The sequence below is a fragment of the Mesocricetus auratus genome, unplaced genomic scaffold (genome assembly GCF_017639785.1).
Source record: "Mesocricetus auratus isolate SY011 unplaced genomic scaffold, BCM_Maur_2.0 Super-Scaffold_100004, whole genome shotgun sequence".
NCBI classification, from domain to species: domain Eukaryota; kingdom Metazoa; phylum Chordata; class Mammalia; order Rodentia; family Cricetidae; genus Mesocricetus; species Mesocricetus auratus.
In genome coordinates, this window is record NW_024429189.1 from 53,823,101 (window position 1) to 53,834,527 (window position 11,427).

The 11,427-nt window shown below is 37.1% G+C and overlaps 1 protein-coding gene across 1 annotated transcript; it reads right to left on the bottom strand.

Annotated features, from left to right (window-relative positions):
• Window positions 1-4,730: 4,730 nt before the first annotated feature.
• Window positions 4,731-5,660, bottom strand: LOC101840706 (olfactory receptor 5AK2-like). Its single transcript, XM_005065073.2, has one exon. It carries the CDS (start codon window positions 5,658-5,660, stop codon window positions 4,731-4,733), a length of 930 nt encoding a protein of 309 aa, XP_005065130.1.
• Between the last annotated feature and the right edge of the window lie 5,767 nt (window positions 5,661-11,427).

An 11,427-nucleotide genomic window follows, 5' to 3' on the forward strand; every position in this document is an offset into this window, starting at 1 on the left:
GGATGTTAGCCATGATGTAGGAGAAAATAATCGCAAGCATCAGTGAACAGCAGGTTAAACACCACAAATATAATTAATGTCAACATTGGAACAAGGTAAGGTGAGAACTGGGAGAAAATTACAGTAGAAATGATTGAAAATGTTGTACTTATTGTTAGGGCCCATAAAATGGCTCTGCTTCATCTTTGTTTAAGGTCAGAGAGTTCAAAACTATCCTTTCTTCAAGATTAAAGTCATAAAACCTAAAGATCTAAGGCATGGCTAGTGTAGGATGTTTGGTCTTGGTTGTGGATATCTTATCTAAATAACAAAAGTCTTGGTCTGAGGTGTGGTTACTCTTTTTTTCTCAATATATGTTTTTATTTAAATTAGAAACCTGAATGTTTCACATGTCAGTCCCAGCTCCTTCTCCCATCCCTCCTCCCGTGTCCCTCCACCAGCCCTCCAGCCCCCCCCACCCAATTCCCACATCATTCCCCAGGAAGGGTGAGGCCCTCCTTGGGGGGGACCTCTAAAGTCTGTCATTTCATCCTGGGCAGGACCTAGGCCCTTCCCCATGTGTCCAGGCTGAGAGAGCATCTCTCTATTTGGAATGGGCTCCAAAAGCTCATTCATAAATCATAGTAAACACTGATCTACTACCCAAGGCCCCAGTGATTTCTATGGCCTCCTCCCTGGCACTAGATTCATGGAGTCTGGATCAGTCCCCTGTTGGCCTTTCAGTCATCAGTCTGGGATTCAAGAGCTCCCCCTTATCTGGTCAGCTGTCTTTGTGGTTTCATCATCATGGTCTTGACATCTTTGCTCATCACTCCTCCATCTCTGTCACTAGGTTCCAGGAGTTCAGTTGTGGCTATCTGTCTCTGCTTCCATCAGTCCCTGGATGGATGAAGGTTCTAGGATGGCATATAGGGTAGTCATCAACCCTATCATCAAGGAGGGGCTATTAGTGTAGTCTCTCCACTATTGTTTAGTTTGTCAGTTGGTGTTATCCTTGTAGATCTCTGGAGATCTCACACCCTCAAGGACAGATAGAGATTTAGTCTAAGGCGTGGTTACCAAATGTTTGGAAAATCAAGAAAGAAAGTCTTTCTTCCTTGTTTCATGATAAAGAAGTCTTTTGCCATTTCCCCCTTTTTGGTTGCAGTATATAAGAATGTTGAAGAATAAACTTGGCACATTCAGTATTTACTGGATTGCCCTCATGATTCTACCCCATGTATCTGTCTTTTCCTTGGCATCTTTACCTGCCATTTCTCAATCCAGTCCCTCTCTCAGGCAAGTTAGCTGGATCCAACTGAAGCCCCACAAAGATGGGTTACTACAACTTATAGAAGTAATGGAAATGTGTGGTGTCTGTAAATAGAAGGGTTTATTGATCACACAAAATATGAACCAGGTACTAAATTGATGCATATTGTCATGTTATGATTGTAAAGTGTTGGCAAGGCTTATGGATGCCACCTAACAATCCACTGTCATAGCTGCCATGGAGAAACAATCATTGGTTTCTAATGTTGCAAAAACCAAGAGTTTCATCATACATCATTCAAATGATAATGAATTTTCTGCTACTGTGAAGTTCCACAGCATCTTGGGAGTGATGGCAGATATGTAACATCTCAACAGAAGCCAGATGTTGTAAAAAAATGCACAGGAGTCTGAAGTCTGGAATCTGTGTCGATGAGGATGATCATCCCAGTGTTAACTACCATGGACATCACCTAGAAGACAAGAAGCAACATGAAGAGGATGCCTGAGTATCAGCCTGGGCATCAAATCCCAAGGAAAGGAATCAGTGACTTCAGCTGTATTTTATTCAGCCATGACTACCAAGTGACTAGAGAGGATCAGAAAAGCACCCAAAAGGGAAGTTTTAATGACCTTATATATTACCTGAAAAATCTCCCCTTTCTTTCTAAAACTATGGCAATCTTTCTGGTATACTGTTATTTAATACATAAGCTGCATTTGTTATACACAACATAAAGTGTTCTAAAAAGCAGAAATACATTAGCATATGCATACATCATATGTGTGCATGCACAATCCCACTGCCAGAGAGTCTGGGAAACAGGAAGGACCCTAAGAGAGGTATGCATGGTACCCCAGAGAAGGTGGAATGAGGCAAGATCTTCTGTGCAGATTGGGAGCATGGGGGGGGGGAAAGGGAGAGGGAGCCAGGAAAAAGAGAGGTTGATAAGAGGAGGAGAGAGGAAGACATAGGGGAGCAGGAAGTTTGAGTTGGGGGAAGAAGAGAGCAGGAGAGGGTGGCTTCTGTGTTCTACAGTACTGGTTCCCATGTTAAACTCCCTTATCTACATCCTAAGAAATCACGATGTAATAGAAGCCCAGAGGCACATAGGAAGCAAATGTGTCTCATGGAAAACTTGATCTCAATGTCAACATTACTCAACAGGCAAGACGATAGGACTCTGTCCTTGGTCAGCATGGGGAGATGCGAGCAATGTTCTTATAAACACAAAGGAATTCCTTGATTATCAACAGCATCTGAAAGAGTAGAAAAAGTCATTAAACTGTTAAATAAATAAGCTTACTTTCTCAGTGCTGAGAACTAAACCCAAGATCTCTTACATTCTAATTAGGTAGCCCACCAATCCCAATAAATAAAATTCTAATTTATATATTTCTGAAAGAGAATCAATCTGGATAGCTTGTATTTCTTTTGTACATGTTTGAGCCTCTGAAAATATGTGTAATAAAAATCAGTCTTAAGGAAAATGGTAATGCTTTGTCAGTACCTTAAACTATGAAGCTTCCCTGGTAGAGTTTTTCGGGTCACTTATGTAAACTATCATGTCATCTGCAAATAGTGAAAGTTTGACCTCTTCCTTTCCAATTTGTATCCCCTTGATCACTTTTTGTTGTCTTATTGCTCTGGCTAGAACTGCAAGTACAATATTAAAGAGGTACGGAGAAAGTAGACAGCTTTGTCTTGTTCCTGATTTTAGAGGAATTGCTTTGAGTTTCCCTCCATTTAGTTTGATGTTGGCTGGGTCTAACTTGGTGAATCCTGTTGAAGAGAGTGGTTTCTTTCTCTCTACAGTATAGGACATCTTTAGAATGGTGTCCATGGTGTATATTTAGAGAAGGTAATGACTAACACAGTGAATTTCATGTCAGCTTTCAAAGAAAACAAAAAAACCTGAGGTTGGTATTAAAGCTGGAACATAAAAATGCACCAAATGGAGGAAGTTCACAGAGAGAAACTAGTGGCAGACTTACAGCATGATTGAAAAATGTAAGGATTTGTGTGCACAGAGGAATTCGTTTATCCATTGAAGTAGGAAGCAGCTACTATCTGGATATAGACTTTTTAGGGACATGACTGTGGGTTGTTAAAGTGGATTGTAGATGGTTACATAATGGACTACTGCCAGAGCTTCCAGGAGGTAACAGTCACTTTTTGCAAATGTGCTATATGCCAACAAATACATTGCAATACTTTATATGATATGTATCCATCTTCTACCACAAACTTTTACAACATTGTGGGAGTGATGTCAATGTATAATAGATATCAACAAAGGCCAGATGTTGTAAGAAGATGTTGGAATCTGAAGTCTATAATTTGTGTTGATGAAAAGGATCATTCCATTCTGACCCACCATGGAAGACATGTACATAACAAAAAACACAATGAAGAAGATACAGCAAATATCACATTGGACCCTAAATCCCGTAAGATAAAGTCAGTGACTCAGTGACATTTCCCAAAGTCATACCCCCTAGATAGAACTAGATAAGTAGTGATACAAGAAAGAAATCTTTGTGATGACTTTTGATATAAGATGGTCTTAACTTTCACAATATTTTGGAACTTAAAGTTTTCTGACAAGCATCTTCTAGGAGGTTTTATGTTTTCTAAAGAGATTTTAAATATTTTTCATGGGACATGATCATATAAACAGTGCACTTGAAATGAATCCATTTGAAAATGAAGGACTCTTTATAGATGAATATTAATGTTTAATGAATGTTTCAAAAACAGATTCATATTATTTTCTAATATATTAAGTGTGTGGTTATATTTACATAGGATAATATTTAAATATGATTTTAAACAGCCTCCAGCATTTTTAGTCATTTATTATTTTTATGTTTTATTCCTGGATTTGAGAAAGGTAGTGAACACTATCTTGTTATTATTTCCACTAACTGTCCCTTACCATTTAATTGACTAATTGACTGATATGTGGAAAAAGAATCACAAAAATGGGCTTTCCCTTTTTGTATATATTGTCTGTTCTCCAGATTGGTGGGATTAAAGGTGTTTACCATCATTCTAGATTCTTATAGAAGGTTTAAAAAATTTAATTACAAAATTGATAATATCATATTTGTATACAATGCATATGATTCCATTAACCAATAAGATGGGGGAGAAATACCATAATTTAATTTTTTTATTAGTACTATTTCAAAAGAGGCTTATAAAACATACAAAGCAATATCAATACTTTATTCAGATACCTGGATGATCCTCACTAGTAGAGTACTTAACTGGAATGCGAGATTTACTTCTCAGCACTAAAGCAACAAGTTTACATGTTTGATAGTTAGTTTTTTATAGTCATTTAGATGTCATTGACAATCAAGGAATGTCTCCATGTGACATGAACATTTGCCACATCTCCCCATGCTGATCAAGGACAGAGTCCGGTTGCCTTGCCTGTTGAGCCATGTTGACATAGAGACCAGGTTTTCTACTAGAAACATTTATTTCCTATGTGCCTCAGGGCTTCTATTACATCCTGGTTTCTTAGGCTGTAGATGAGAGGGTTTAACATGGGAATCATAATACCATAGAACACAGAAGCCACCTTCTCCTGTTCTTGAGATTTGTTGGTCCCATGAAGTACATACATGTATGAGAGTGTTCCATAGAATATGGTGACAGCAGTCATATGGGATGCACATGTGGAGAAGGCTTTTCTTCTCCCTGAAGCAGAAGACATCCTTAGAATGGCAGCCAAGATAAATGTATAGGAAAAAATGACAACAGACACAGTGAATGTCAAGTTAAATCCCACAAAGATTGTCAATACCATGATGTTGAGGTCAATACTGGAGCAAGAAAGGGCAAGGATTGGTGGTACATCACAGAAAAAGTGATTAATGGCATTGGATTTGCAAAAGTTTGATAAGAAAGTAAAAATTGTATTTACAGAGGCATTCAGGCAGCCCATAGTGTATGAACCAAGAAGCAGTAGAATGCATAATCTCTGGGACATGATGACAGGATAGCGTAGTGGGTTACAGATAGCTACATAGCGGTCCACAGCCATAGCAGCCAGGATGAAGCAGTCACTAGTTACAAAGGTACCATAGACCAGTAATTGAACTATACATCCAGTAAAGGAGATGGATGGTTTTGTGCTCACAAAATTCTGCAGTGTCTTGGGAGTAATGGCAGAGGAATAACAGAGGTCAACAAAAGCCAAGTGCTGCAGGAAAAAGTACATGGGAGTGTGCAGGGAAGAATGAAGTTTGATGAGCAGGATCATGCCAATGTTGCCCACTAAGGTGGCTGCATAAATCACTAGGAATACCACGAAGAGGATGTACCAAAACTCGTTTTGCTTAGCAAATCCCAGGAGAATAAATTCAGTCACTTTTGTGTCATTACTCTGTTCCATGGTTATTAGAAATTCACTGATAGTGTCAGCTGAAAATCAGAAAAGGAAAAAATAGAGAAAATAAGCCCATTTTGATTTGTCTTTAGAAATGTTAAAATGTTTGGTTTTGTAATGATTTCAAAGAATGGTTTCCTTTATGTGTGATGTATGTGTATTGGGCAATGGGTGTATAGGTGCATTTACATACAAGTGTATATGTTTATTTGAAGGCCAAAGGTCAATGCTGGGTGACATTCACCAGGTATGTACATCTTGGTTTTATAAAAGAGTATCTCACTCTTTTTGGAACTGGATGTCTCAGTTGAATTGGCTAGCACTGAATATCAGCGACCTTGTCTCTTTCCCCCTAGTACTAGGTTTACAATTTACGCCATCATGACTGAACTTTGTTTTACGTGATTTCTGGTGATTAAGTCCATGCTTGTATATGAGTACTTTACTGGCTATAACGTTTTCTTTGCCCCTCAAAGGATATATTTTCTATGACATATTGATGGTATTTAAAGATTGAACCTCTGTATTTAGACTACTTTCATCCATATTTTTCAGAAGCTGCTTTTGAACAATCTGTATTCTCAGCTACTGATTGTTATTTTATTAATGTATCATATACCAAAATGAAAAATATGTTTGTTTCATTTCTAATTGTTCCTTATGCTCTGTATTTTAATGCAAATACCTTCATTAATAATTGTGCCTGAAAATTTCAGCTAACCTTATAGTTGTATATAATCTTTCTCCAAGTTAATCCCATGTCTCATTTTGACCTTCTCCTCTTCTTACCACTCTAGTTTACCCATAATGGACCTCTAGCATGTAGAGTTCAGTAGCTATTTTCATCATAGTATGTGGAAATATTACTTTCTTTGTAAAATTTCAAAATTTTATGAAAACAAAGAAAACATGTCTGCTTTGTCAAAAGTTTTAAGTAATATTCAGTAATCAAGGTTACTTCTTGCACCTTCCTCATTACAGATGGTTTTGGCTGCATGTGACAGTCCAATGTCTGTGCCTCATACTGCTCACCACTCACCGTTCACCTGTGTCCTTGGCTACGGTCATGTAGACTGGCTATAGCTCCCCTCTGCTACAAATAGTTCTTTGTGACAATTTCTCCATGAGACATTTCTAGGAACAAAATTACTGAATTTGAGTATAAGCAGTGAACTTTACGTGATGGGTGCACTAGTGTTTAGTGCTATTGATATATATTCATGTTCCCATACCACCCATTTTATTATTATTGTATTATCCATATTGTTTCCTACTTACTCATGAAATTGGTGTTGCCTTGCATGTTTGGTTTAGGAAAATGTTTCTAATTTTGATTTTTTAACAGAAAAATTAATGTTCTTATATCTTGACATATGCCTTTTCAGTAAATTGGTTGCCTTTGGCACCACCACTGTCTCTTTCTCTTGAGTTGATTTGTGGATGATTTTTGGTTTCTCCAATTTTTTTAAATTTTATTCAGTTGCCAATCAAGAGTTTTTCATATTCTGTCCTCTGTTAACTTTGTCTATTTTGTCTTTTTTGGAGCATAAATAATCAAATCTAAAATAAGAATTATTTTTTTTACCTTATGTCCTTATGAAAAGCTTAATACTTGATCATTCTGTGCTCATATTGTGTTCTGTTGAAGAAAGTTATTGTAGCCCACTACATTCTCAAGCTTCTTTTTTGGCAGAGCCAAATGCTGAAATAAAATGACTTTCTCTTTACCTCGCCATACAGTGGGTAATGTACGTTGAATCATGCTACTTTGTATTATGTTTTTATTTTTTCTATAACTATAACTATTTTTATGCAGTATTGACTAAGTTGACTAAGCAACTGTATGCAAATGTGCGCAAATGTATGTATGGGCATTTTTATGTGTTCTTTAGAAAGATTAAAATATTTTAAAGCTTTAATTAATTTTTATCTAATATTTTATAATAAAACACTTGATTCACTTATACCACATGTAAAATATAGCATGCATTTATGGAGAAACTAACTTTAATTTTAGTGAATATTGGTTTTCATTCTTTGAGAACTTCATACATGTGTTTAATGATAATTGACTATATTTATCTCATTTTTCTTCAGAACTCACCCTATATTCTCCTAACATATTCTCCTCCCAACTTCATGTCCACTTCCTTAAAAAAACAAACAAACCAAAATTGAGTCCAGTTAGTCTCACTGATATGTTCATAGGAGTTGTGCCACCTGTGGGGAAACAGAATCCAACCATTATACACACTTTCTAAAGGAATTAGTTTCTCTCCATGTGGGAGGCCAGGGCAGTCTATGGGACCCCTAACTGTGGAGCCAGTGTTTATCTTTAGAGCATAAATGGACTTTCGGAGCCCATTCCCTATACAGATATGGGAAGGAGGGTCTGGGCCCTCCCCCAAATGATGTGACAGACTTTGATGGTCCCCCATGAAGGGAGGATAGGAGGGTGAGGGAATTAGGGGATTGATATGTAAATAAGAGTGCTTCTAAAATAAAAAAAATTTAAAAAGCAGGTATCAATTGATAATCGTTCCTCAGCAAGGGGTGGTTCTTATGAGAATTCCCCCCTTATTAAAGGATTATTAAAAAGAATATTACCAACTCATTTCATGAGTCTAAGATAACATAAATACCAGAACAAGTTCAATATGAGGAAAGCAATGAAAAACTTCACTAATTTGGAACTACAGATGCAAACATCTTAAATCCAGCCATGATTATGGAGATCAAAGATCAAAGCAGATATTAATAAATGTCTATTCCTATCCTTTCTAGTTTTTCACTTAACTGATAAATTAAAAACAAAATGTTATGGGCAAAATACTATCACTTGTAGACACTGGAGGAAGACCTAAAACAAGTAGATTGGCTTATAGATCCAATAAGTTTTGGCAACAGATGGAGGTCATGTTTGAGGTACTGTAGGAGGGTGGATCATGGGTTTCAATAGGTTAGGTGTTCCTTAGATGCCAGGATGTTTTCAGATTCACAAACCAAATGTGCTATTTCTCTTGTCTAAGGATATTGTAAATAAAATGAAGAGAAGGAAGCCTCCCATAAGTTGTATTTGCAAGAAAAATCATCAAGGGAAAAAATCAATTTTTGTCTAAGCAACCAATACCAAGTTACATTGATCCAAGGGATGATAGCATATTTTACACTAGAAAGTTAGTTGCTACAATTTTCTTCATCTATATAGGAAGGACAGAAACCATATCATTTTAGAAGACACCAAGAATTATTTGAGAACGGTTGATAATTTTGAGAAACATTAGGGAACATGAATGGGGAAGAATGATGTTACCCTGGTAAGTGGTTTCACAAAATTTCTGTAGTGAGCATCATCATTACCAAAGAGTCATGAGAAGCAGTGCCTATAAATGAAAGAATAATACAAGATTCCTAAAGTGATCATATATAATATATATATATATATACATATATGCATATATGCACACATATATGTATATTTAGACACATGTATTTGTATGTATTATATGTTATAATATATTCAATGATTTTGAGGTCCAAGTTAGGGAAATGATATGAAAAGAAATTAAACATAATATAAGAGAAGGACCATAATGATTACTATTTTTAGGTAATCTAATTATCCTGAGGGAGTAATCTAATAAATTATTAGTGGGGCTAGTAAAGTCATTTAATGTTAGGCTAATATATAAAAGTCTATTTCCTCAAAAAGAAAGAATGTTAAAAAGAGATCTGCACTATAAATCAACTCTGGACTCTGTGTGCTATAATATCAACTTGTTAGTCAAACTATGTCTACTGGCTAAATAGTGGCATGACTGTTCCAGAGGAAACCAACAACTTCGTGGTTGGATTTGAGCCTGCATTAAGGAAGCGAATACATATGTGTTACTGTAAATCAGGTCAAAAGCCTATGGCTAGGAGAGTTATTATCCTTATAGAATAATCTACTACTGACATTTTACTAAATAAACATCTAGTCAAACTGTATTAGAAATGCTTATGTTTATACCCACAGACTTCTGTAGCACTGAGCCTTGGTTAGGAAAGCCCCTTTTAGCAGTGGGTGGTGGTCAAAGCAGAGGCTCTTTACTCATTAAAGTGCTGAAAGTAATGGACTTTCTGGTGCTCATCTCTAAATGGGACATCTATATTTTCTCATTCTGAGCCCCAGGGAACATTGTGTAAGAGTGAGTGGAAAGACTGTAAGAGCCAGAGGATGGGAAGGAGTACTACAAAATGCTGTTTTCTGGATGTAATGAGGCTGTTGCAACTATGAACACACAATAGTTATGACCACTTGCAGAAGACCCTTGTTGTACACAAAATACAGGGAGGCAAGAGGATGATAAGATGGGAAAAAGAATTTCAGCAGGAGTGGGAGGGATTGACAGAAGGTAATGAAGGGAAGGTATGATCACAATATTTTATGCATTAGAAACTATAAACCCCCAGAAACAGCTGACCTGACAAAGGTTAACTCTTGAATCCCAGGCATCAGCCTGGGAATCTAGCATGGGACTGATCAAGACCCCCTGAATGTGAGTGTCAGTGAGGAGGCCTAGGTAATCTATTGAGCCTTGGGCAGCAGATCAGTACCCATCCCGAGTATACACATGGACTTTGGACTCCCATCCAACAATGTGAGGTGCACTCTCACCCTGAACTCTTGGGGAAGGGTCTAGGCCTTACCCTATATGAAATGACAGACTATGGACACCCCCATGGAGGGCCTCACCCTCCCTGGGGAAATGAGGGGATAATGGGGGGTTGGGGGGAGGGCATAGGAGGAGGGGAGGGAAAGGGACAGGGACCTGGAACTGACTTGTGAAGCAACCTTGTTTCTTACCTAAATTTAAACTGAAAAATAAATTTAAAAAGAAACTATAAACCTCAACCAAACCAAGCTAAACAAAAGCAAAACAACACACCTAAAACAAAACGAATATTTTATCCAGATTTAAAAATCTAACTGTTGGTTACTGCCAAAATATTCATGCCACTATGGCACCCTTAGAGTTATTGTGTCATGCTGCTCATTGAAGTGGTTTATAGACATTATGGCTGGGTAGGATTGTTGGTTGCCTCCTTGATTTGGAAGCTTGCATTGTTTGTTTTACTCAGAACAGAGCATGTTTCTATTATTTATTAAGGAAATAACTTTGGCTAAAGGCTTGAAGATATAAACACACTGAGTTTTTGGATGAAAATGCAGAATTGTACCATTATACTTTGATAATATTAATCTATAAATTCTCTGTAGTTCCAGTTACATATTTGAGAAAATTTTATGTTCAACTTAACAATTCTATGTGGAAATTGAAAAGAAAATAAGTTGAGGGAACATCTTGCTCTGCCAGACAGCAGAAGTTATTATGAAATAGTAGTTATGAAGATAGCATGGAACTAGCTTGGGAGTAGAAAAGTACACCAGTGAAGCTGAGTAAAACAAACCATGCAAGCTTCCAAAGCAAGGAGGCATCCAACAATCCTACCCAGCCATAATGTCTATAAACCACATCAGTGAGAAGCATGACACAATAACTCTAAGGGTGCCATAGTGGCATGTGTATTTTGGCAGTAACCAACAGCTCTATAATTGAACTTATGACCCACTCAACAAGAGAGAAACCTTGCCTGGTACTGGAAACCTAGCTAACTACTCAGTGCTAGTGAGGAGGAGAATCTAGAACCACCACTTACTAAACCAACATCATCTCTAACAAAAATCTTAACATTTTTGTCCTTATATTCACAGGTAAGTGCAGTTTTC

Coding starts and splice junctions, on each gene's coding strand:
- LOC101840706 (XM_005065073.2), bottom strand. CDS start 5,660: ATGGAACAGAGTAATGACACAAAAGTGACTGAATTTATTCTCCTGGGA.